General features: G+C 40.3%; 1 protein-coding gene across 1 annotated transcript in view; it reads left to right on the plus strand.

Moving 5' to 3' along the window:
• chd7 (chromodomain helicase DNA binding protein 7) overlaps nucleotides 1–27255 on the plus strand; it is a 191466-nt gene that overhangs the window by 83380 nt on the left and 80831 nt on the right. Inside the window, exons 6-9 of the mRNA XM_078397437.1 lie at nucleotides 12930–13046; nucleotides 17900–17959; nucleotides 18741–18796; nucleotides 24389–24506. Of these exons, the coding sequence (XP_078253563.1) occupies nucleotides 12930–13046; nucleotides 17900–17959; nucleotides 18741–18796; nucleotides 24389–24506 (351 nt within the window). The remainder of the gene's footprint in view (nucleotides 1–12929; nucleotides 13047–17899; nucleotides 17960–18740; nucleotides 18797–24388; nucleotides 24507–27255) is intronic.

Below are 27255 nucleotides of genomic sequence, written 5' to 3' on the forward strand. Positions count from 1 at the left end.
CGGGAGCTAAGGAGTAAACTTAAAAAGGAAATCGGAAGGGCAAAAGGGGCCAGGAGATAACTCTGGAGGGGAGTATTAAGGACAATCCCAAAAGATTTTATAAATACATAAGGGGAGATAGGGTAACTAGAGAGAGAGTGTGTGACACCTCAGGAATCAAAGCGGTGTGGAGCCACACGACATGGTCAAGGTCCTAAATGAGTATTTCTCCTCTGCATTTACCGAGGAGAAAGACAGTAGGACGGAGGAAATTGGAGCAGTCACTGGAAGTATCTTGAGAGCAGTCAGGGTTACTGTTGAAGAAGTACTGAAGGTATGTCGTATTTGAAGGTAGACAAATTTTCTCCATGGCCTGATCTGATATATCCAGAGAGGAAACTAGAGAGAAAATTGCGGGAGCCCTAGTTGAAATTTACGAGTCGTCCTTAAATACAAGAGAGGTGCCGGAAGACTGGAGGGTGGCAAATGTTGTACCTCTTTTCAAGAATGGCTGCAGGGAAAATGCTGGGAACTACAGGCCGATGAGCTTAATATCTATAGTTGGTAAGTTACTGGAGAGTATTCTTAGGGATAGGATGTACAGGCATTTGGATGGGCAAGGGCTGATTTGGGATAGTCAGCATGGTTTTGTACGTGGGAGGTTGTCTCACAAATCAGCAAACTTGCTAATCTTGCCCTGTATGTTCTCATCCAAATCATTGATGTAGATGACAAACACCGATCTAACCTAATCCCAAATCTGATTTTTTTGAAGACGTGACCTAAAAGGTTGATGAGGGCAGAGTTGTAGATGCTGTGTACATGGACTGCAGTCAGGCGTTTGACAAGGTTCCGCATGGTAGGCTGCTCTGGAAGGTTAGATCGCATGGGATCCAAGGAGAGATAGCTGAATGGATAGAAAATTAGCTCCATGGAAGGAAGCAGAGGGTACTGGTGGAAGGTTGCTTCTCAGACTGGATGCCTGTGACTGGTGATGTGCCTCAGGGTTCGGTGCTGGGCCCGTTACTGTTTGTCATCTACATCAATGATTTGGATGAGAACATTCAGGGCAAAATTAGCAAGTTTGCTGATGATACAAAAGCTAGTGGTTTTGCTGATAGTGAAGATGGTTGTGAACGATTGCAGCAGGATCTGGATCGACTGGCCAGGTGGGTGGAGGAATGGTTGATCAAATTCAATACAGAGACATGTGAGGTGTTACATTTTGGGATGTCGAACAAGGGCAGGGCCCACACAGTGGATGGTAGGCCTCTGGGTAGTGTTGTAGAGCAGAGGGATCTAGGAGTACAGGTGCATGGTTCCTTTAAGGTCGAATCACAGGTAGATAAGGTGGTCAAAAAGGCTTTTGGCACTTTGGCCCTCATCAGTCAGAGTATTGAGTATAGAGGTTGGGAGGTCATATTGCAGTTGTTAAAGATGTTGGTGAGACCCCATTTAGAATATTGTGTTCAGTTCTGGGCACCATGTTATAGGAAAGATATTGTCAAATTTGAAAGGGTTCAGAAAAGATTTACGAGGATGTTGCCAGGACTAGAGAGAGGTTGCCAGGACTAGAGAGAGGTTGAGTAGGCTGGGTCTTTATTCCATGGAGCGCAGGAGGATAAGGGGTGGTCATGTAGAGGTGTGTAAGATCATGAGAGGAATAGATCGGGTAGATGCACAGTCTTTTGCCCAGAGTAGGGGAGTCGAGGACCAGAGAACATATGTTCAAGGTGAAGGGAAAAAGATTTAATAGGAATGCAAAAGGTAACTTTTTCACACAAAGGGTGGTGGGTGTATGGAACAAGCTGCCAGAGGAGGTAGTTGAGGCTGGGACTATCCCATCGTTTAAGAAACAGTTAGATAGGTACATGGATAGGACAGGTTTGGAGGGATATGGACCAAGCGCAGGCAAGTGGGACCATGGTAGCTGGGACATTGTTGGTGAGTTAGGCCGAAAGGCCTGTTTCCACACTATCACTCTATGACTATTAGGTAAAAGCATTTAGCTACTGGGATTAATAGGTGCTGCAGATATTGGTGGGAACCTAGTGTTTAGAATAATGAAAGTAAAATATTTCTGGAAATCTTGGATAAAACATAATGCTGAAATATTCATAGTTGGGCAATATCTTGGTGATACCAGTGGCTACAATTTGTTTCATAACATTTTGTTTAATTTTAATCTGATCAAGATAGTATGAGAGATCCCATTAACTGCATTTATGAGCTTGTTGGGTCTGCCTTGAAACCTCCATTCACACGTCTTCATAAGGGCGGCACAGTGGCACAACAGCAGAGTTGCTGCCTTAGTGCTTGCAGCGCCAGAGACCCGGCTTCGATCCCGACTACGGGGGCTGTCTGTACAGGATTTGTACGTTCTCCCTGTAGCCTTGTGGGTTTTCTCCAAGATCTTTGGTTTCCCCCCACACTCCAAAGACATACGGGTTTGTAAGTTATTCGGCTTGGGTTTGTGTACTTGGTATAAGTGTAAATTGTCCCCAGTATGTGTTGGCTTGTGTTAATGTGCAGGGATAGCAGGTCGGTACAGACTCCGTGGGCCAAAGGGCCTGTTTCCACGCTGTATCTCTAAACTAAACTCCACTAAAGTGCACCAAGCACGATTACTTACACTTTTACTTAAAACACGATACTTATGAGGTTTATCAACATGTCCAGACAATTGAACATGGCAAAATAATTTCTCCACCCAAATGTAAACTATGTTTCACTGGTTTTTGGAAAGGATATCCTTTAAGGAAATATAGGAAAATTTGATTTGTACTAATGAAAATTGCATCTAAAATTCAACCTTGCATTTAACCTCAGAACTTGAACAGCTACTTCAAATGCATTCCAAAGGCAACTTTCTTTTAAGAGTTAGTATCCAGCATTGGGTGGATGCTTCCATGGTTATCTCAAAAGTTATACATTGCATTAGTGTACCTTCCTATCTAAACTCTATTATTCACACTTTGTTTTACAGCATTTTAAATAAGCCCAAAGCTTCATAAAATTTCCTCCAGTGCATTAAACTTATCAACTTAAGTCCTTGGATTTCTTTATCCATGTTGTCAGGTAACCTGGAGATGTGCTCTGTTTTCTCTCTTTGGATTTCATTGTTTTTAATTTTTCTGCCAATTTATGAAAAGGAGATATTTTCACCTGTTTTCATTTTGTTTCTATAAATATATTTATTCTACCTTGGAACATCAAAAAGGACAGCACAAGAACAGGCCCTTCGGCCCACCATGTATGTCCAGAAAATGATGCCAAGAGCAACACATAATCCATATTCCTCCATTCCCTGCATATCTATACATCCAAAAGTCTCTTGAATGCCACTATCATATCTGCCCCAACTATCACCCCAGCAGTGTGTTCCAGGCACTTTCCACCCTATATGTTTTTAATAATTTTCTCATGCGCATCTCCTTTAAATTTTGCCCCTCTCACCTTAAAGTTATGCCCTCAAGTTAAAAGGGTTCTGATGGTCTGTCCTATCTATGCCTCTCAGAATTGTATACACTTCTATCAGGTCTCTCTGCAGTCTCTGGCATTACAGATAAAATAATCTGTCTGTATAATTGCCACCTAATTCAGGCATCATCTTTTCCACATTCTTCCTCTAATACATTGATATAGGCTGAAATGTCAGACAAATGGCAAGAACTATATACAATATTCCAAATATGGTCTTACCAAAGTCCTTTTAAATCCTTTTCTAATTTACAGTAATGACTACAATTCCGAAAAGCTCTCTCATTAAATGTTTTGTACAAATGTAAGTATCCTTCTATCCACCCTTTCAATACAGGCTTGTCTTTCCAGTTCTTGGTTCCAACAGCTTCTGCATTCTCACCTATCCTTTCAGTCTACAGAGGCACATTATATTTTGTTCATTTTATCTTTATCACAGTCAGAGAAAACTTTGCTCACCCTAGACATGCTACTTGAGAGATTTGCTATCACTTTGGAATACTTTCCATGCTATTCAAGGTTATTTTATCCTTTGATCCTTAGAGACCCATTGTAATCCTAAGTATTTGTAATAGTTGTAGTAATGCAAGCTAAGAACTGCCTTCCTCGTATTACTGCACAAGTATACAGACGTACCCCATTTGCACATCCTCACTAGTCAATTAATAAGGTTTTCAATGATTATAATATAATTGTTTCAGAGATCATTTGTCTGACATTCCAGCCTACATCAATGTGTTGTCCAGATTTGCTCATTGCAGGTATGGATTGTCATGAGTACTATGATGGGACTAAAAATTGCCATTGCCAGACATCTCTGCTTATCATATCATCATATCATATCATATATATACAGCCGGAAACAGGCCTTTTCGGCCCACCAAGTCCGTGCCGCCCAGTGATCCCCGCACATTAACACTATCCTACACCCACTAGGGACAATTTTTATATTTACCCAGCCAATTAACCTACATACCTGCACGTCTTTGGAGTGTGGGAGGAAACCGAAGATCTCGGAGAAAACCCACGCAGGTCACGGGGAGAACGTACAAACTCCTTACAGTGCAGCACCCGTAGTCAGGATCGAACCTGAGTCGACGGCGCTGCATTCGCTGTAAAGCAGCAACTCTACCGAATCTTTAACAATAAAAGCTGTTACTGCTAGGCCTAATGATCATTACCTGGAATGATATGGCCTATGTTCTAGGGATGCAATGTCTTCTAACTGCTTCAACTGAATATCTTTTTGCTGAGTACTTTGTGTTGCACTGTGGAGTATTTCCAGCCCTATCTGTCGTGATTATGGTTTTTACAAGGACTCCCAGGTCCCAAATTTAATGAAATGTACTCTGTGGTAAGGGCACTTGAATTAGTTTTTCTGTTTAAGTTTACACTAAGATTGTAATGTTAGAACGGAGTGATCCTGGTGGATTTCAAACTAAGGAAAGGCAACGGTTATTGGTACGGGTGGCATTGTTAACAACACCAATTATTTTACTACTGATACAAGAACACAAGAAAATAGGATCAGGAGTAGGCCAACCGGCCCCTAGAGCCCGCTCCGCCATTCAATACGATCATGGCTGATCCTACCCCAACCCCCTTCCCACTATTGCCCTTCTTCCCACCCAAAAGAACCGTGTGATCTCCTGGGAGAGGCGAAAAACCGGATAAAAACCCAGGCCAATTTGGGGAAAAAATCTGGGAAATTCCTCTCCGACCCCAAGCTAGGCGATCGAAACTTGTCCAGGAGATTACTCGGGTCTTACTATACTAACAATAGCTCATGTACACTTCCCTGCCTGCTCCCCGTAACCCCTAATTCCCTTGTCTATTAAAAAACAATCTATTTCTGTTTTAAATTTATTTAACGTTCCTGCTTCCACAGCTCCCTGAGGCAGCGAATTCCACAGACTAACCACCCTCTGAGTGAAGAAGTTTCTCCTCATCTCAGTTTTAAAAGAGCCCCCTCTTATTCTAAGACTATGCCCCCTAGTTCTGGTCTCCCCGATCATCGGAAACATCTTTAGCGCATCCACCCGATCAAGGCCCCTCACGATCTTATACGTTTCAATAAGATCGTCTCTCATTCTTCTGAACTCCAATGAGAAAAGTCCCAACCTACTTAACCTTTCCTCATATGTCAACCCCCTCATCCCTGGAATTAACCGTGTAAACCTTCTCTGCACTGCCTCCAGAGCAAGTACATCCTTTCTTAAATATGGACACCAAAACTGCACACAGTATTCCAAATGCGGTCTTACCAATACTGTATACAGCTGCAGCAAAACCTCCCTACTTTTATACTCTATCTCCCTGGCAATAAAGGCCAAGACTCCATTGGCCTTCCTAATCACTTGCTGCACCTGCATACTAACTTTTTGTGATTCCTGTACTGGTACCCCCAGGTCCCTTTGCGTTGTATTACCACGCAGCTATTACCATGCAGCTGATTGAGAATAGATTGATGGGGCCAGGGAAGTAAATTGGCCAGATTGGAGCCTGAAAACCCTTACTTACAATGAAATCTGCCATACATGAGGTCACTTACACAATTTACCAAAGCTGGCTGGGATTTTGACTATTTGCTAAAAACATGACTAATTGCAGTCTTTTTCAAGTAGCAAATTAAATCCCTAGGCTTGATGTACTACTTCTACCCTCACTGGCATAACCATCAGCAGCATTGAAACCCATTTTACTATTTTTTTTAATATCACATCTAATGTCTTTACCTGCACCCCATCTTCAACTATTAATCTCCAACATGCTAAAGCCATATAACTTTCACCCTTGTTACTTATTAAATAGAATTAAAAAATTTCATCCATTCCAATCTCAACATATTTATATATGTTCCCCACTACATTGCTGTGATTTATTTTCAAACAAGCTTTCCATTAACTTCCATTCTTTCACCCGAAGACTAGGTAGTCAAGCTAGGGGCAGGGCCTTCACTAGGGTGCTGCAGTTTTTATCTTCAATGTCTATACAATTTAGCGTGAAGAATATTGGAGAATAACAACAAATCTTTCTGAACTCTGCATAAGCAAAAAATATTTAAGAACGTCTGTTGTAAAGCAATTACTTATTGTGCACGTTTATATTCTCAAGTAATTTAATTTGCACTATTTGATGTTTTTGGCTTCTCTCGTAGAGACTGATAGAGGATGATCATATTGACGTGCAGTGCAGAAACTCCTTGGCCCTCAATGACTATATATATCTGATCCATATCATGCTGTGTCCCTTGACAGCTGCCTTCACTGTACCGGCAACTGAACAATGCAATTCTTTCTTACTGCAGCTTTACTACCCTATTAATGCGATAACACAAACAAGTTCAGGTCCACCACTGATTTTTCGGCAACTGGTGGTCCAGCACCTCCTTTAATCCGGATAAAATTACGGGAGCGCACTTGAAATACCTCCCGGAGGTGAGGTGGCGCGGCTGATCTCGATCTTATCAGGACTTCCGCGATGATCTGCGGGTCGAATTTGCCCCTCCCCGGCCCTGGCTCTGGTGCTCTGGTCCAGCTTGGCCGGAGCCGGCAGGACTGTTTCCATAACCGACTTGTGCAGCCAAATAGCATGTTGGATTTGCCCACTGCGGCTCTGGAGCTCCAGCCTGGCCAGAGCCATCAGATGCCATAGTCGGCTTCCGAGGCCAACGTTGTAGTCGACCGGTCGATGGTGTCTCGGCCCCTGGGCAGCCTCTGTGGATTATTTCAGTAGTGTGGTGTTGAACACTGAACTGTAGTCAATGAACAACATTGACTGCATGGATGTAGTCAACTTGACATGTGTACTTGTCCAAGTGGCACATTGCAGAGTGGAGAGCCAGCAAAATTATATCCAGTCTTTATCAGTTGTGGCGGTAGGCAAATTGTAGTGGGTCAGCTCACCACTATCCTACCCTCATCAATCACTTTTGTCATTTCATCAATAAACTAATTCAAGGAACAACGTCAACTGCTCTGTATGTGAGGTATTATTCAAATACTTTGCATCTGTTTTCACCAAGGAGAAGGTCATGGAGATCAGTGAGATCAATGTAGAGGATATCAAAGGCAGTTTGGGATTATGAAGGCGATGGTGTTAGGGTTCTTGAAGAGAATTAAAGTGGATAAATGCACAGAACCTGATTAGATCTATCCCAGGTTATTGAGAGAGGCAAGAGAGCAGATTGCGGGAGCTTTGACAAAGATTTTTGCATCTTGTCTCCTCACAGGTAAGATCCCAGAGAACTGGAGAGTAGCCAGTGCTGTTCCTTTTTGAAGGGAAGTAGAGAGAATCCAGAGAATTATAGGCCGGTGAGGCCTGTGGTAGGGAAGCTACTGGAGAGGATTATTTGAGATAGGATTTACTATCTGAAGGAGAATGGGCAATAGGAGACAGTTATCATGGCTTTGTATGTGACATGTTGTGTCTTACTACCTTGATCAAGTTTTTTGAGGAGGTGATGAAAGTGATTGATGAAGGTTGAGCAGTGGATATGGTCTGCATGGATTTTAGTAAGATATTTGATAAAGTACCCCCTGGTAGGCTGATCCTGGAGATGAAGCAGGGGATTAACAGACACCTGGTCATATGGATTTGGTACTGGCTTATTGATAGAAGACAGGGTTGATCCGGTTGTAGTTCGGGTTGGAAGTCTGTGGCCAGTGGAGTTCCACAGGGACCTGTGCTGGGACCTCTTATGATTGTGCTATATTTCAGTGACTTGGATGTCGGTGTATTTGAGTTGGTTTGTAAGTTTGCAGATGATACTAATATTGCTGGGGATCTGCATCTGCAGTTATTTTCTTACACTAATATTGCTGGGGATCGCGGAGATTGAGGAAGTCTGTCAAAGTTGATAGCAGCATATAGATGAGCTATGAAATGGGCAGATGGAGATTAATCTGAGCAAGTATGAGGTGTTTCACTTTGGGAGGTCGAATGTAAGGGGAAAATATACAATTAACCGCATTAATGTACAGAAGGTTCTTGGGATCCACGTCTATAACTCCCTGAATGTAGCAAGTAATGGTAAAGAAGGCATATGGTATACTTGCTTACATAGGCTGGGCCATTGAGTATTGGAGTTAGGAAGTTATGCAGCTTTATAAGAGTTTGGTTAGGCCGCATTTGGAGTATAATGTCCAGATCTGGTTGCCCCATTACAGGAAGGATCTTGAGGTTTTGGAAATGATGCTGAGATGGTTTACCAAAATGGATGCTTATTGCATCCAAATGTAGTAAGAGTTTTTATTTTCTGTACAATTCAGTTCAGATTGGTTAGAGAAGTTTGATATGGAGGATTAGTTTGAAAAGTGCAGATTTTTCATGGATGGAGGAGTAGTCACATCACCTAATGCATCTCCTGGCAGATGGCCATAAATCACATTGGTTGAGGATGTGGATAATGGTCACCTTCGACAGATGGGAGAGTTGAACAGCTGAGAATATAGGAGCAGGAAGTGGGTAAGAAATATGTTGTTTTTGTTTCAGGGTTCAAGTGAATTTTGTTGCTCTTCAGTTTCTCTTTGCCATGCTTGAATCTTTGTCCCTATAAATACACTAGATGGACACTGTTCTTGGCTGAGTGTGCACACTAAAAAACTTTGGGTAACATCGGCACAACAGTAACAGATTATTTCATGCAATTGGTCTCCAGTTATTTACCGTATCTCGTTTTGAACAACCTTACTCTGTGTTCTAATGTGTATGCATGTTCCTCTTTAAATGTAGCCATGTTGTTCTTGGATAGACATTGTGGCACTCCATTTCAAAAGCACTTCAATAAAGACGTTCCTCCCAAATTCCTGTTGAAATTAACAATGTGCAGTGCCCTCCATAATGTTTGGGACAAAGACCCATCATTTATTTATTTGCCTCTGCACTCCACAATTTGAGATTTGTAATAGAAAAAAAATCACTTGTGGTTAAAGTGCACATTGTCAGATTTTATTAAAGGCCATTTTTACACATTTTGGTTTCACCATGTAGAAATTACAGCTGTGTTTATACATAGTTCCCCCATTTCCAGGCACCATAATGTTTGGGACACATGGCTTCACAGGCGTTTGTAATTGCTCAGGTGTGTTTAATTGCCTCCTTAATGCAGGTATAAGCGAGCTCTCAGCACCTAGCCTTTCCTTCAGTTTCTCCATCACCATTGGAAACTTTTCTTGCGGTTTATCAACACGAGGACCAAAGTTGTGCCAATGAAAGTTCTAGTGGCCAGAGATCCTAGGGTGACGGAGGAACTGAAGGAAATTCACATTAGGCAGGAAATGGTGTTGGGTAGACTGATGGGACTGAAGGCTGATAAATCCCCAGGGCCTGATGGTCTGCATACCAGGGTACATAAGGAGGTGGCTCTAGAAATTGTGGACGCATTGGTGATCATTTTCCAATGTTCTATAGATTCAGGATCAGTTCCTGTGGATTGGAGGGAAGCTAATGTTATCCCACTTTTTAAGAAAGGAGGGAGAGAGAAAACATGAAATTATAGACCAGTTAGTCTGACATCGGTGGTGGGGAAGATGTTGGAGTCAATTATAAAAGACAAAATTGCGGAGCATTTGGATAGCAGTAACAGCATCATTCCGAGTCAGCATGGATTAACGAAGGGGAAATCATGCTTGACTAATCTTCTGGAATTTTTTGAGGAAAATGGACGGGGAGAGCCGGTGGATGTAGTGTACCTTGACTTTCAGAAAGCCTTCGACAAGGTCCCACATAGGAGATTAGTGGGCAAAATTAGAGCACATGGTATTGGGGGTAGGGCACTGACATGGATAGAAAGCAAAGAGTGGGGATAAATGGGTCCCTTTCAGAATGGCAGGCAGTGACTAGTGGGGTACCGCAAGGCTCGGTGCTGGGCCCGCACCTATTTACAATATACATTAATGACTTGGATAAAGGGATTAAAAGTAACATTAGCAAATTTGCAGGTGACACAAAGCTGGGTGGCAGTGTGGACTGTGAGGAAGATGCTGTGAGGTTGCAGGGTGACTTGGACAGGTTGTGTGAGTGTGTGGATGCATGGCAGATGCAATTTTATGTGGATAAGTGAGGTTATCAAGTTAGGAAAAGGGGACGTACAACGAGATCTGGGTGTCCTAGTGTATCAGTCACTGAGAGGAAGCATGTAGGTACAACAGGCAGTGAAGAAAGCCAATGGAATGTTGGCCTTCATAACAAGAGGAGTTGAGTATAGGAGCAAAGAGGTCCTTCTGCAGTTGTACAGGGCCCTGGTGAGACCGTACCTGGAGTACTGTGTGCAGTTTTGGTCTCCAAATTTGAGGAAGGATATTCTTGCTATTGAGGGCGTGCAGCGTAGGTTTTCTAGGTTAATTCCCGGAATGGCGGGACTGTCATATGTTGAAAGACTGGATCGACTAGGCTTGTATTCACTGGAATTTAGAAGGATGAGAGGGGATCTTATTGAAACATATTAGATTATTAAGGGGTTGGACATGTTCGAGGCAGGAAACATGTTCCCAATGTTGGGGCAGTCCAGAACCAGGGGCCACCGTTTAAGAATAAGGGGTAGGCCATTTAGAACGGAGTTGAGGAAAAACTTTTTCAGTCAGAGAGTTGTAAATCTGTGGAATTCTCTGCCTCAGAAGGCAGTGGAGGCCAATTCTCTGAATGCTTTCAAGAGAGAGCTAGATAGAGCTCTTAAAGATAGTGGAGTCAGGGGGTATGGGGAGAAGGCAGGAACGGGGTACTGATTGGGAATAAACAGCCATGATCACATTGAATGGTGGTGCTGGCTCGAAGGGCCGAATGGCCTATTCCTGCACCTATTGTCTATTGAAAGTCAAAGAAGCCATTATGAGACTGAGAAACAAGAATAAAACTGTTAGAGACATCAGCTAAACTTTAGGCTTACCAAAATCAACTGTTTGGAACATCCTTAAGATAAAAGAGAGCACTGGTGAGCTTACTAATCGCAAAGGGACTGGCAGGCCAAGGAAGACCTCCACAGCTGATGACAGAATATTTCTCTCTATAATAAAGTAAAATCCCCAAACACCTGTCCGACAGATCAGAAACACTCTTCAGGAGTGAGGTATGGATTTGTCAATGACCACTGTGCGCAGAAGACTGCATGAACAGAAATACAGAGGCTACACTGCAAGATGCAAACCACTGGTTAGCCGCAAAAATAGGATGGCCAGGTTACAGTTTGCCAAGAAGTACTTAAAAGAGCAATCATAGTTCTGGAAAAATGTCTTGTGGACTGATGGGACCAAGATTAAGTTGTATCAGAGTGATGGCAAGAGCAAAGTATGGAGGAGAGAAGGAACTGCCCAAGATCCAAAGCATGCCACCTCATCTGTGAAACACGGTGGTGGGGGTGTTATGGCCTGGGCATGTATGGCTGCTGAAGGTACTGGCTCACTTATCTTCATTGATGATACAACTACTGATGGTAGTAGCATAATGAATTCTGAAGTGTATAGACACATCCTATCTGCTCAAGTTCAAAGCTCATTGGCTGGCAGTTCATTCTCCAGCAAGACAATGATCCCAAATATACTGCTAAAGCAAAAAGGAGTTTTTCAAAGCTGGAAAATGGTCAATTCTTGAGTGGCCAAGTCAATCACCCGATCTGAACCCAATTGAGCATGCCTTTGAAATGCTGAAGAGAAATCTGAAGAGTACTAGTCCCCAAAACAAGCATAAGCTAAAGATGGCTGCAATACAGGCCTGGCAGAGCATCACCAGAGAAGACACCCAGCAACTGGTGATATCCATGAATTGCAGACTTCAAGCAGTCATTGCATGCAAAGAATACAAGCAGTCATTGCATGCAAAATCATGCAACAAAATACTAAACATGACTACTTTTATTGACATGACATTGCTGTGTCCCAAACATTATGGTGCCCGAAATTAAGGAGGCATGGTGCCCGGAATTAAGGAGGCATTTAAACACACCTGAGCAATTACAAACATCTGTGAACAATGGGGGGGACTATGTATAAACACAGCTGTAATTTCTCCATGGAGAAACCAAAATGTATAACAATACCTTTTAATAAAATCTGACAACGTGCACTTTAACCACATGTGATTTTTGTACTTACAAATCTCAAATTCTCAAGTATAGAGGCAAATAAATAAATGATGGGTCTTTGTCCGAAACATTATGGAGGGCAGTGTGTATTACTTTCATTTATAACTTGGTACATACGCAAGTGAGTAACAAAAGCATTGAGTTTTCAAAACACTCATTGGGAAGATGAGCTGTTTTAAAGCCAATATTATGAAATATTTCTCAATAATGTAACCTCAGTTGACCCTAATCTGTAATTGTTTTCTTATATAATGCAAGAAAAAAATTTCCTCCCACAATTTTGAGTTTTCTGTACTTGTACAACTCTTAAATTCGAATTAATGTCAATTTGAAATTGTTCGCCAAATGTTACTGATATTACAGCTGAACTTTTGATTTTTTTTTCTCTTTTCAGAAGCGCCGTTCCAGTCGACAAGTGAAAAGGAAGCGCTATACAGAGGATTTAGAGTTTAAAATATCTGATGATGATGCAGGAAAAAATTCCCCATTAAACACTTCACAATCAGAGCAGGTATTTGCCTTAAGTCATTAACCATTAACAGTTTAAATTTAAACTCTATTGATTTTAATCTTAGAGGTTTTTAATTGAGATGTACTTCAGTTTTCATTCCTTTGGTATGCGTGAATTGATGGGGATAAAAATGGTCATGCATTATACCTATTAGTCAAACTAACTAATAATACTATTTATAGCATTTAAGAACTTTAACTTAACATTTGTTTATTCAGTTATAAAATAGCATTTGTGTAAATGCTCCAAATATTGTGTAGCAAATATAAGCTAAAATTAGTTAAATGGCAGTCGCAACAGTTAAAACCTGATATAATTTGGACCGTAGAATTTCATTGACCCAGAGATCTTTTACATTGCATACTCTAGTTAGGTGGAAGATGCAGCTGCAATGTTGTGTGCATGTGGACAACTTGGTGATGGGGTGGTACAAAGGGTCAGAGTGTGCGCACAGAATGCATACAGAAGGACTTGTGTGCTTGTACTGAGTCATTCTCAGCAGTTGGCTGCTTGCCAGATCTGCCTTGTTATCGGGAAGATAATTTGAATGTAAGACTATGGAGATATCTTGTTCTAGTTATGTTGGGCCATGGTGTGGATGTATTGGAATATTGTGTACAGTTCTGTATGCCCTACCCAAGGTTGTTGCACTTTCTCTGGGATTACTGGGCACCACAGGAGTTGGGGTATATCCTGGACAAGGGTGTTTTGATTTGATGTGCATTTTATAAATATGAATTGAGAATGATGTAAATGTTGCAAATATATTTAAAAAAATTATTAAAAATGGGCTATTTGCAATAGAGGCGTCTGCAGAGAAGGTTGATTAAATTAATTCCAGGAAATACAAGTTGGGTCTATATTCTGGAGGTTGGGAAAAAATAGTGATTTCAATAAAAAAGTGTTGAAATAGATGTGGAATTGATTTGGAGTGTCTAAAATCCCCAGACTGGCTAGTCAGAAGTAAACACTGAGTTGTTCGAGGTGGAGACCAGAAATCTCTTCCCCCAGTGGTTAATGTTTTTTTTATCCTATACCCATAAGAGCTCAATTTCAAGACAGATTCCCAAAATTTGTGCATTAAGGAAATTGAATGATATGGTTTTAATGCTGAGGTAAAGTTTTAGCCATGATGTTGCTGAATAGTAGAAAAGGCATGCAGGGCCAATTCACCTCCTGCTCCTCCTTAAAGACGTTTTGTGGATCTAAAACATTGCTTGAGGTTGCAGTACGCCTTCCAATATTGATCCAAGAAAACTGGGATAATTAGCACTGGGTTCTCAAACATTTTTCCCTTTCAAAAGGATTAATAATCTGAGTTCACTCCAAAGCCATACGTTATGTCTATTAAGGTGCTATGAAGAGGTTAATATTTTTAATGAACCCATTCGATGCAAATTTCCTGTCATTAAGTGATGTTTTCTTTTTTTCCCCTAAAGCCAAATTCCTTTGAGTTAACAAGCATCATTTAGCTTTGAAGTAAGACCATGTTTATTCTTGGGGTTTGTTGCAATTGTAGGAAATCTTCATGGGCTTGCCAGGGATGAGCAATAAATGCTGACCTCATTGGGATATTTTGGTCCAAGGTTTTCAGAGAAGTATTAAACCTAGTTGATTCTTAAATTAACAGTTCAAACTGTCAATAAATTGCACGTGGTCAGCCAAGACAATGTGCAGATGGAGGATTATTGATTGATTGATACTTTGGATTAATGATTGGATGAGATAATTGGATTAAAAGGAATTTGAAATAAAGGTAGGAGAGGAAAGGAAGATAGTGATGACTGCAAATAGGAAAACTGCAAAAAGTAATGGAAGAGAGGATGCGATGGAAGAGGGGATTCTGAACCTCTATGTAGGTGGGTACAAAGGTGTTGGTCAGGGTTGATGGCTTACCACTTGGGTCCCTTACCAAAGGGATAGGGCATTTCATGAGTCTGATTCTGTTTTGGTAAGCTGCATGGCTGGCTAACCAAAATAAAGGTTGGATGTGCCCAACCAGTTGCAATATGCCTAGTGAAATGTGGGGCATTGGATGTAGAGGCTACATCAAGGCCTTAAAATAGTTAATTGGTTTACTTGTTTACAACATGGCTGCTGGTTGAGACAAGTTAATGGTACTCCACAGTGACACTTAGTGGCCAGCATTTGAAATTACAAAAATACACTGTGACACTGCAATTTATAATCTGTATGTGTAATTTTAGCTAGCATCTATCTTGTAATCAGAATAGCAAATACTGCATCCCAATTGACTATTTAAACATCCATGTGTTGACCAGAAGCTAGGATATTTAAAATGTATTTTGAAGTACAAACTGGAAAAGAAAATTACAACTGAAGGGTCTCGATCCGAAACGTCACCCATTCCTTCTCTCCAGAGATGCTGCCTGCCCCGCTGAGTTAGTCCAGCATTTTTGGTCTACCTTCAAAAAACATTACAATATCTTAACATCAATATTTGGACAAACCAAAATTCTAACAATTTAAATTGTTATAAATTGGTAGATATCCTGTGATCACACTTAAAATAGGTAGGAAAAAAAACTGTAGATGCTGGTTTAAATCGAAGGTAGAGACAAAGCTGGAGTAACTCAGCGGGTCAGGCAACATCTCTGGGGAGTAGGAATGGGAGACGTTTTGGGTCGAGAAGAAGGGTCTCGACCTGAAATGTCACCCATTCCTTCTCTTCAGAGATGCTGCCTGACCCAGTGAGTGCCTCCAGCTTTTTGTGTCTACCGTACACTTAAAATAGGCGTGCTTTCTCTTTTTCCTGCCACCAGACCGCATTGCAAATCCCATAGTATCTTTGTAATTTTATTTTTTTAACTGTCCACTTTTCAATCTTTCTGGGTGAATATATGGTGGACTTGGATAATTTTGCATTGATAGCATAATTTCAATGCTTTGAGGTGGTGCCTGCTATAAGGTAGTCCAGGTTACAAGCATATAAATTCCAAGGGTCACTTTCCTGATAGGCTGAGTCTCGATGTGATGCCTTGATCTTCATATATACTTTCCCTTATCTGACCAAAGGCTGTGTTGCTACATTGAAAGCACTGGTGAATATCATTAATACCTGCCTGTGCAGCAAGTGGCCTCCCAGTTATTTGTAGTCTTACACCCCCCACCACTCCTATCATTACACATCCCCAATCCTTTCCACTCGTCACTTTAATTTGTATCTTGTGTTTTATAACTGTTGGCAGATCAATTTCCCTCCTGGGATAACTAAAGTTCTATTGTATTGTATTGTTACCAATATTGTTTGAGGGCATTGTGGCATAATGTGGACAAATTGGCAGAGAACCCCCTGTCATATATAGATGTTGAATCCATGCAGTAGACTGCTGCATACTTAAAACAAGTTAAAGATGCTGTATAAAACTATAGGTTTATTCTATTTTCTTTTTATTTTGGACTTAATTATGTTTGTCATTACTATTAGCATCCGTGTAGTGCCTTTTAACTAAGGTATCACAAAATGCTGGAGTAGCTCAGCAGATCAGGCAGCATCTCTGGAGAGAAGGAATGTGTGAGGTTTTGGGTCGAGACCCTTCTTCAGACTGATGCCGGGGGGCTGGACAAAGAAAGGATATAGGTGGAGACAGGAAGACAGTGAGAGAACTGGGAAAGTGTGGGGGGGAGGGACGGACAGAGCAGCTATCTAAAGTTAGAGAAGTCAATGTTCATACCGCTGGGCTGTAAGCTGCCCAAGCAAAATATGAGGTGCTGTTCCTCCAATTTGCGGTGGGCCTCACTATGACACTGGAGGAGGCCCATGACAGAAAGGTCAGTCTGGGTGTGGGAGGGGGAATTGAAGTGCTCAGCCACTGGGAGATCAGGTTGGTTAAGGCAGACTGAGCGAAGGTATTGAGCGAAACGATCGCCGAGCGTGCGTTTGGTCTCGCCGATGTAGAGAAGTTGACATCTGGAACAGCGGATACAATAGATGAGGTTGGAGGAGGTGCAGGTGAACCTCTGTCTCACCTGGAAGGACTGTTTGGATCCTTGGATGGAGTCGAGAGGGGAGGTAAAGGGACAGATGTTGCATCTCCTGCGGTTGCAGGGGAAAGTGCCTGGGGAGGGGGTGGTTTGGGTAGGAAGGGACGATATTTTAATTTGTTTCTAATTAATGCTTTGCATTTGTGCTAAGTTTAGTTTATCTTAACTGCTAATGAAACTTTGATATGGTGGCAGTACAATTATGCTAGGAAAATCTTTTACTATTTTGGATTCTCATTAACCATCCACAGTAATTCCTCACAAGCTTTGGTGGGAGTTCTAGGCATTATTTCTGGCTTAATTCATGGGATCAAATCTCGTACATAATGTACAGCATCTGTCGTAAGTTGCTCATGGTAGTTCATTAAAATACTACTTAAATGTTTTATATTGCCTTAGAATTGTGCTGAGCAAGTTTACAAGATATTCAGTATTTTCATTGCAAACCACTTCCTTAGTAAAGAAATACTGCAATGTGCAAATTTTGCAAGGAAGCCATCTACATCTAGACCGAACAAGTGAAACAAGTTGGCATTATGATGAGTATTGTTGGTTTTAAATAGCAAATGTGTGCAAAATAAAATGTTTGGAATTTGGCTGCTCAATTTCATCTAATTAGCAGAGCACAGCTCAGAAGTTCTGTAATTCCCATTGTTCCCAAATGTTCTGTATCCATTTTCTAAATTTTGAATATCCTTGCCCCCTGTCTACTTGTATTGCGTTTGCTGGGTGTATAGCCAATTTGTTCAGGTGCTGCTTCTGAGGTTGCTTGGAGGGCACATGTATTTGTGGGCAGATGATTAGATATGTAAGGTATGCACAATTTAATATTAAAATTGTCTTTTTAGGATATGGCAACTGGTCCAGTTACTGAGAAGATCATGAGTATGCGAACAGTGAAGAAAACAGTAAGTATTGAAGGTCTTAAAGTGCAATATCTGGGTTGTAATTGATTTGGAGCTCTTTTCCTTATTCTCAGTTTTCAGTCTCTAGCATAGATATTTGAACTGTCAGTAACAGCTGGTGGCTATGTAACAGTAGCAACATAGAATTTAAGCGTATTAAAATCCTTTTGGCGGCTGTTGATTATATGGATTGACGGCAATTTAGCAGTTTCAATGTTGACCTTGTACTGAAAAATGATCGGTGTGAGATGTACTTAGCAAAGAATACATAATTCTGGATTTATTAGCTTCTGTTTGAGTTTTAAATTTTCACTGATAGGGGCTCTGTTTTAAATTCCAGTACATTTTGAGATTAGTTTTTAAGATTGCCAACAATAATACTTGTGGCTTCCAGTAGTGCAGCTGCAAACTGGCTGCTGCCTCGGGAAATGGTACATTTGGCATCTGCTTAACACTGTGGGTTTGGCAGGAAGCCAGGTCGAGGTCAGGTTATTGTGAATGGAGTAGCTGGTGGTTAAGGAGGAGATAAAATGATTCATGAGTTGGTTGACACAGTAAGCAGAGTAGGTTGGAATTGATAGCTTTTTTTTGTAGTGGTGTTGCAGGGAAAAAAGTAATCTCCGCCAAAGGAAACTTTTGGTGTTCTTTTCTTTCTAATTCTACTTAAGTACATTACAACTGCGTCCCTAACCACTTCACGGTGGTGAAGTGTCTGGAGAATTAAATGACAAGTGACAAATGGTTTGTGTCGACATTGGGTTCTAAAATGTGCTTGTGATTTCAGACCGAGTCTGGAGAAGAAGTTGAAGTAGAAGAACTATTTGTAAAATACAAAAACTAGTAAGTATGGATTAATTTTAAAACAGAAGTGGACTGCAGTGCAAAGATTGATGAAAATTACTTACTTTACCCATGAGGGTTATTGCTCTGAGCATAATTTTTGAAAGGTGCTGAGTGGCAAAATAAAGTACCCTCAAATTAATGTCCCACTCAATATTGTCTTCAAGTCTGTCTTACTGAGGAACTGCACACTTCTTCTGAATGTATCTACAATATAACTTTCATAAACAATTTAAAGGTTTGCTTACAAACAGGAAGGAAATAAGATGAATGTAAAAATGCAAAAATAAACTGTCTAAATGGCAGTAATGAAAATTAACGGCAACAGCAGCAAGCTCTAATTTTCAAAGAGCAGAAGGAAGACCACTGAAGGGAGAAAAACGTGCTTTTAAACTTCAGACTCCTTTTAACTACCATCATATGAGGGCAAAGTATTAAAGATCGTGCATTCAAACAACCTCCAATGACATAAGATTTCATAGAAATGCTTAGCAGACCTTTCAGCAAGTGTGGAAAGATCAACATGTCTGTTTTGTATCCTTCAAACGTGTAAGATGATTTGATGGAGCAGGTTTTAAACAAGTATAGGTGCAAAAAAGAGGAAAAACAAAGGGGAGAAGCTGAAGGCAGAGACATCAAATGATGAGCAGGATCAATGCCAGAATGTCATGTCTGTTAAAGCAAAACAAGTGAAAGCAGTGCTAAAATCCTGGTAATCTGCTTGAATGAATGTAACTTCCTCCACGGTGACATGAATGGAAGGGGGGTTCTTCGCAGTATTTTCCATACAATAATGAAAATTAAACTTGCATATTGACATTTTTTTATTAGTGCTTTTTCCACTGTTTTGGTAGAATGGTGATTACAGTTTGGCTTATGGTCTGAAAGGGTAGGGCATGCAACAATGCAGAAACTGCAATCATCACCAATTGCAATTTACACCATTAATATATAAATGCATTAGTATGGGTGTGCATCATGCTCTGAATTTCTGTGCCTACAATGGAGAACAAATCTATATCTTCCTCAAATTTATATGTCTGGATATGGGTGTAATTTACAAATATGGAGGACATGCGCATGATATCCAGCACAGGCTTTCTCAAATTATTTCTGATAGTTTTGTCAACTTTCTACCCCTTCACTTGTCTATTTTAGATTTTCAAAAATAATTTTGTTTTGTTTGTACAAATCCAAACATTTTGGCTACACATATCTTAAAGGTTGAAAATGTTATTTTCAAGTGAATGATTTCTTGTACACAAGAAGGTATTTATTCACAAAATGCTGGAGTAACTCAGCAGGTCAGGCCGCATCTCAGGAGAGAAGGAATGGGTGACGTTTCGGGTTGAGACCTTTCAGACGGGTCTGAAGAAGGGTCTCGACCCGAAACATCACCCATTCCTTCTCTCCTGAGATGCTGCTTGACCTGCTGAGTTACTCCAGCATTTTGTGAATAAATACTTTCGATTTGTACCAGCATCTGCAGTTATTTTCTTACACTTCTTGTACACAAGAAATCTATAGCTGAATCTAACACTTCCTTAAGAGTTTAGTTTTGAGATATAGCACGTACAGAGACAGGCCCTTCAGCCCATCGAGTCTGCACCGACCACCAACCCCTGCGCATTAATACCATCCTACATATATTACGGACAATTTTACATTTATACCAAGCCAATTAACCTTTATGTCTTTGGAGTATGGGAGGAAACCGAAGATCTTGGAGAAAACCCACGGGGTCGCGGGAAGAACATACCAACTCCGTTCAGACAGCACCAGTAGTCTGGATTGAACCAGGGTCTCAAGCGCTGTAAGACAGCAACTCTACCGTTATGCCACTGTGCTGCCCTTAGCATTGGTGTTGGTAGATTATTATTTTTTAGTTTAATGTGACACTTAACTCGTATCTTTCAAATGTAATATTGGCCCCCTGACTCAGTCCATAGCCTTACGTGATCAGCTTCATAATTGAAACTTCTCGTTGAGTGCTGAAATAGGGAAGACCAGATTGTTAGTGTGGTTGTTATCTGTCCTAAATGAAAATTAGAAAACAAACTTCAGATGCTGAAAATCTGACAAAGACAAAATCCTGGGAACACAGCAGTCGGACAGCATCTGTGGAAAGAGAAATGGTTAACACTTCTGTTTGAATGGTCTGAGTTCTGACAACGAGACTTGCACTTGGAATGTTAACTCTTTTTAATTTCATTGATGCCTGCTGATCTCAGTGCTTCAGACATTTTCTGTTGTTGCTATTTGCACTAATTATTTAAACTGGGTGTGGGCAGTGTACCATTTGTGTTGATAGTCATATGGATGGAATTCTGTCCAGACCACCTGGTATTCATTTATTTTTTGAGTTGGGAATGACAACCAATTATTGGCCATAGGGAAACATTCTCTATCCTTCTGCAATGCATCATTATTATCAAGGGATGAGGTAGAATTATGTTCATCAATTGCTAACTCTGCTCAGATCAAATATTGAATGTGGACTTCAGTGTGTATACTGTTCCATTGGTAACTAAAATACAATTGGTGAAAATAAAGTTTGTTTGGTGGTACTATGCAAATTAGTTTGGAGTTGGTCAGTTCTAATTTTGCTCAGTGTACACGAGCAAAATTTGGCAGAACTATTTCTCTAGAGATATTAATCAAGTTTTATCAAAGACAACCTATTGATTCTCCGATTCTGTATCTAAACAGTGCAAAAACAAAATACTTCAGATACTGGAAATGTGAAATAAAAATATACTCTGGTCAGGTAGCATTTGTGGACTATGATTCCCCATCTAAGCTAGTCCCACTTGCCCATGTTTAGGCCATATCCCTCTCAACCTTTCCAATGCACATACTAGTCCAAATGTTTTTAAATGTCATGATTGTACCTGCCATAACTACTTCATCTTGCAGCTCATTTCATATACGCACCAACCTTTGTGTTGGGGGGAAAAAGTCGCCCGTCAAATTCATATTAAATCTTTAAATTGAATGATCATGGAGTTACTGACTGTGAGGGTGGTAAAGCTTAGTGATGGACATTGTCAATGCAGGAGCAAATAGAGAAGAACAATTTGAAATCTGAAATTGCCAGAAGAAGAAAGCCAAGAAAACTGAATGCTGGAAATGAGATAAAATCTGGAAGTTGATTGCCTAAAACTTAATTTTGCTGTTGAATCTGGAAAGTTTAGTTAGAAGATGAAGATGGGAATAATGCAAGAGTCCAAAGACAGATAAGAGTGAAATGGAAAATTAAAATGGCAGGCAACTAGAAATCCTGATTCTCTATATGAACTACCCAGGTGTTCTGCACAGTGGACCCCCTAATGTGCATTTGTTCTGTATTTGAGAGATGAGTGTGTCATGAATGAAGACAGTATCATAAACGCTGAATGCAATGTATTAAATTGATAGTAGTACAGGTAAATCACTGCTGCACTTGGAAACAATTTGATTTTCTGGAGCAGGAAGGGAGTAGGTGAAAGAGAAAGTTAAATCTCGTGATATTGTGGGGGAAAGTGTGTATTGCTTGAGGTAAAGCAAAACCAATGTACCTTGACAGCAATTGCCTCAAAGATAATGAAGGGTAGCTATGAGGATGGAAGTTGATATTGTCTGGTGCTGGCATTGGCTTGGAGATATCTGAAAATTACTGAAATCTGTTGATGGAGCAGAATTTATTGAGGATAAGTGGATCTCTGTTTTTATTCTAGGTGGGAACAACAGAACTGCAGGAAATGGAACAGATGCAGTTGAGATAAAGACATTATGGAGGCACGGTGTGAAATGTTATTGTCTGAATAGATGCATGGAAAGTGCAATGGGATCCTTGCAGGAAGCAGGGTGGGAATCTGATTCATGCAGTGGATACTGGTTGCTAACCTGCCGCTTTAAATGAAGATGGAAGTTGATGGAGGCGAGGGGAAGAATCAGAAACGCACTATGCGAAAGTGAGGCCAGGGTGGAAATTGGTGTTGAAACATTTGAGTTGCGTTAGAGGGGGTGGAAAACAGCAGCAATATAGCTGTCAACGTACTGGAATAAAAACAGGAAGAGTTGGATGGGTACCAAGTGGGATTGTAACATTCTACATTTTTTCTATACAAAAAATGAGATCAATGACCATCTACCAGATGCGGTGGGTTCATGATTCGAGGGAGTGAATGTCACTAGCATTAGCTCGCTGCAAAATACAGATCGGTGACTAAATTCCCACAAGTTCGTGGGAAAGGGTGGGGTAGATTAGGGTATGAGGATTGGAAAAAAGGTCAATGTCATGTCATTGGAGTGCTCACAGTTTTAATTATAGGAAAAATGTTGAATATGGGCAATGTGAGAGTTGTTCTTGACATCCAGGCAGCATTTGACTGTTCTTAATATGATGGATCTCGAGTAAATTTGAATTCTCCGCTAGTAGGAGTCATGCCTATGCCAAATAAAAATAATGATGATTGGTGAAATTGGAGGTCATTCCACTTAAGCTCCAGCACATTGCTGCAGTTGCTCAGTATATTGTGTTTGCACAGCCATTAATCATCTTCCCTCAGTTATAATGACAAATTAATTTTGATAGATAATTGCAGTTCAATTTGCATCTTTACGCTGCACATACTTGGTCTGAAAATGGGAAGTAACTTTTAAAAACTAGTGCCAACCAACAAACATCACATTACCTACCAACCTCCCTGTAACCTTCAATATCATTACCGAAACTGAATCTCCCACCATGAAAATCTAGAATTAATGTTACCCAATTGCTTAACATGCACATACTTTTGAGCTATAAAAACAGGTCAAGTACTTCACTAAATTTGTAACTCCTCAAAGCTATTCCACCATCGAGAATGCACTGTTCAAGAATGTAATGGTATTCTCTTGCACAATTGTATCTTCAACATTTTCCAGTTCCTCAATCTCTGAAACAAGCTCTTTTATTGGCACCCATTTCCCACTTTGAATGTTGTTCACTAATCTCTCATGGGTACGTGGAATTAAATGTTTTTATTGCTTCAGTGTGCTGCAGTGCATGTACGTTACTTTACAGCATGCATCGACAATCCTCTCAAGCTTGCAACTGCTTCCAATGAGAAGGACATACTGGCTGTGGCACAAATTCTTTTAAGACATGCACCTATTGGACTTGGGAATATATAATCTTTCATACATTACTGCATTAGTATTCTGGAACTCCACCCAATGCCATTGAAATATATTCACCAGGTGGAAATATACTCACCAGGTGGATTGCAGCACATCAATGCGGCCGATCAGAACCCACCTTGATGTCGTATGGCAATCTCCTGGTCGAATTAAGAAAAAAAGTTATTGAATTCTGAAAATTCTGTGTAGACGTATGTTACATTAATTTGATTACACTCAAATATTTTTTAACCTTTTTGTTCTATTACATTTCCGAGGAATTAAAATAATAACCCCCCCTCCCCCACCCCACCCAAGGCAAGTACAATAGGGTTGTTAATTTTTCTTGCACCAATGTAATAATTGAAGTATTCATATATTTGGTGATGTGAACTGAGTATATTGTTTCTTTTTCTTTCACCACCCCCTGCCCTTAACCACACCCTTCAGTTCTTACCATCATTGTCAGTGGACCACTGTGGAGCAACTGGCAAAGGACAAGAGAATTCATCAGAAGATTAAACGCTTCAAAGCAAAGCTGGCACAAATGAATAAGTTTCTTACAGAGGTCAGCAATTTATTTTTTTAGATTACATATGCCCATGTGTTGCTCAGAAATCATTTATATGATTGTTTTCTAAGGCCTTTTCCACTTTAATGTTCTTGGTGAACAATGCATTGTCATTTTGACTTTTGTCCTGTTTCTCCCGACTCCACTCCTTTTAGTGATTCTTTAAAAACATTTCTAACTTATTATCTTTGTTCATTTCATCATTTGGTGACTGCACTGCCTGTCTGCAGTCAATGCCATGTGCCCACTTTCATTTCCTCCCATTGTTGCCCTTTAGTCGGTTCCCCCCCCCCCCCCATTTTGTTTCTTCTCCTCTGAGCCTCTTACTTCCCTCATGTCACCTCTCCACAATTTGCATTCTCTGTTTGTCTCGGCATTGTATCTATCCAATTATTCATAATCTTTCGGTGACCAGGATATGTTGTCACTTCTTGGGTTAAATAACTACTTTGAGACATTTAGCCAATTTTTTTTCCCTTCGTCTGTTGCATTAGGTTAGTCTAGGGTCAAGTCACATTAAAAATCTATGGTCAGAAATCTTTAATCCTCACATTTTATTTTTAAATTGTTCCTTGGTCCAGGTTTTTTCAATTTCTATTTGACAGTGTGGTAGATGCAAGTCATTATATTCCTTTAATGAATTGATGGTCCTTTTTGGACCTTCGCTGATTTTTATTCTTTTATTAACTTCAAAAAAAGTGTAAAGGAAGATATCAGCTCGCTATTGCTAAAGAAAAATGTAACCCCTATGAAGTCGGGTTTTAATCCAGATCGTTCATGAAACTGGCCATGATCTATGAGATTTCAAGTGCATTTGCATATCCAGTTAAATATTCCAAACTTTTAGTAATTTTCTTAGCCCCATGTTGCAGAACTTGGCAATCTTCTGTTCCGTTCTCCATTACCAGTCTGTTAAAATTGGACCACAACCTAGTCTATTTTAATCCAGACTAGGATTCTTGACCCCTTTCTCTTTGTATTACAGTCGTGGCTAATTACATAATTTCACATCATTTGCCCTGATTGGGCACATCTGCTCATGAAACACTGTTTTCATCACTTCCATTCTCCATTATTTACTAAATCCTTGTTGACCTAGTCCTTTGTCTACCATTAGAAATCTGTTGTCCCAATCCTATCCCTACCATGTCCTGACTTTCCATCACCCATGTTAACCTACATTACCTCCTGACACTACATGATTTCCAACTTAGACAAAGTTTAGACTGACAAGAAGTATAAATTCTCCCCATCTTTGTAGTTTTTCTGCATCTACAAATCTCCTGCCCCTCCCCACTCCTCCCACCTCCACCTTATATTCTGTACTTGTTCTTGGCCTTCATTCAGGGTGGCTCCCCATGGTTCCAGACTACTTGCCTCTGATCTAGAAATCATACTCCAAACTTTTATACCTCTGCAATTCTTTTTTTAAAGACTTTGCTTAAAAGCCTTTCTTTTTCTTAGACTTTGGGTCACTACTTTATCTCTCAACTTACTTTTTCATCTACAATTCTGATGTGCATTTTGGGGAAGTTGTGCAACCCAAAGGCATTATATTAATATCAATTGCATTGTAAACCTTAATCCTGTTTTAAGCTTTGTGCCTGATTAAGGTTAAAGGCACATGATCAAATTACTGTATCAAAGTTGTATCTGTTGCAAATATTGTCATATTTGTTACAATTTTGTATTACTGTACGGTTGCAACTATTCCTTGGTGCTTCCGAAATAACAGCAATGACTTGTGGCAGGGACCAGTGCCAGTAGTATGAAAGGTTGGAACAAAAAAATATATATAATTATGCACATCGGATTCATTGGATTTAATTTGTAATTTTGTGAATTCAACAGAATGGGTAATTTTCTGTGATCATTTCAATACCTAGTTTTGTGCTGAAGGGTCCAGACCCAAAACATCTTTACATTTCCTCGTCAGATAATGCCTGACTTGCTGAGATACTCCAGCGCTTTTTTTCGTTGCAGGCATTCACTTCGCATAGCAATTTATGACTTGTACTGTTGTTTTGCTAATTCAGTGTAACTGCTGTGTGAGAAGACATTGTAATAAGATTTCTAAAATTTAGCTTGGATTAGCTGCACTTTTAATGGCACGACATTGTGGTTCTTCAGCACCCTTCTTCAAAGGGGGGGGGGGGAAGAGTGCAGAGGCTGAACTAAATATGTTGGAGATACTTAATACTTGAGGTGACATTCGTGGATAAAGGAATAATTAACATTTCAGGATCACATTTATAAAAATAATGTTTAGCTTGCAGAGAAACATGGGAGAGTGGATGGTGTTGTGGAAATAGGAAGAGAAAAGGAAATGTCTGATAGAATGTAAACCAAGAAGATGGATGACACAGACCCTCAACTATGAGCGTGCGCTGAAGATGTATTCTTGAGAAGAATCTTTTTCTTGAGAGCATAAAAAGAGAATAGAGAAGAGAAATAAAAAGCTGAAACTAAGTGGTGCAGACTAAAGCAGTTTCTGGAAATTTGAAATGAAGAAGAATGCTTGGAAAGCCCAGTGTGTCAAGCAGTATCTGTAGAGAAGGAGAATCTTGGTTGAATCAAAACTGGACAGAGATTGAAAAGACAAAAACATGTAAATGCTGGAAATCTGAAACAAAAATGTTTTAACAAACTACAATAGGTAGTAAGTGCAATTTTGGTATAGTTTGAAAAAGCCCACTTATCCTTAATAATTTAATGAGCTGGACAATGCTGCTCTTCAACTGGCAGT

The sequence above is a fragment of the Rhinoraja longicauda genome, chromosome 4 (genome assembly GCF_053455715.1).
Source record: "Rhinoraja longicauda isolate Sanriku21f chromosome 4, sRhiLon1.1, whole genome shotgun sequence".
Lineage (NCBI taxonomy): Eukaryota > Metazoa > Chordata > Chondrichthyes > Rajiformes > Arhynchobatidae > Rhinoraja > Rhinoraja longicauda.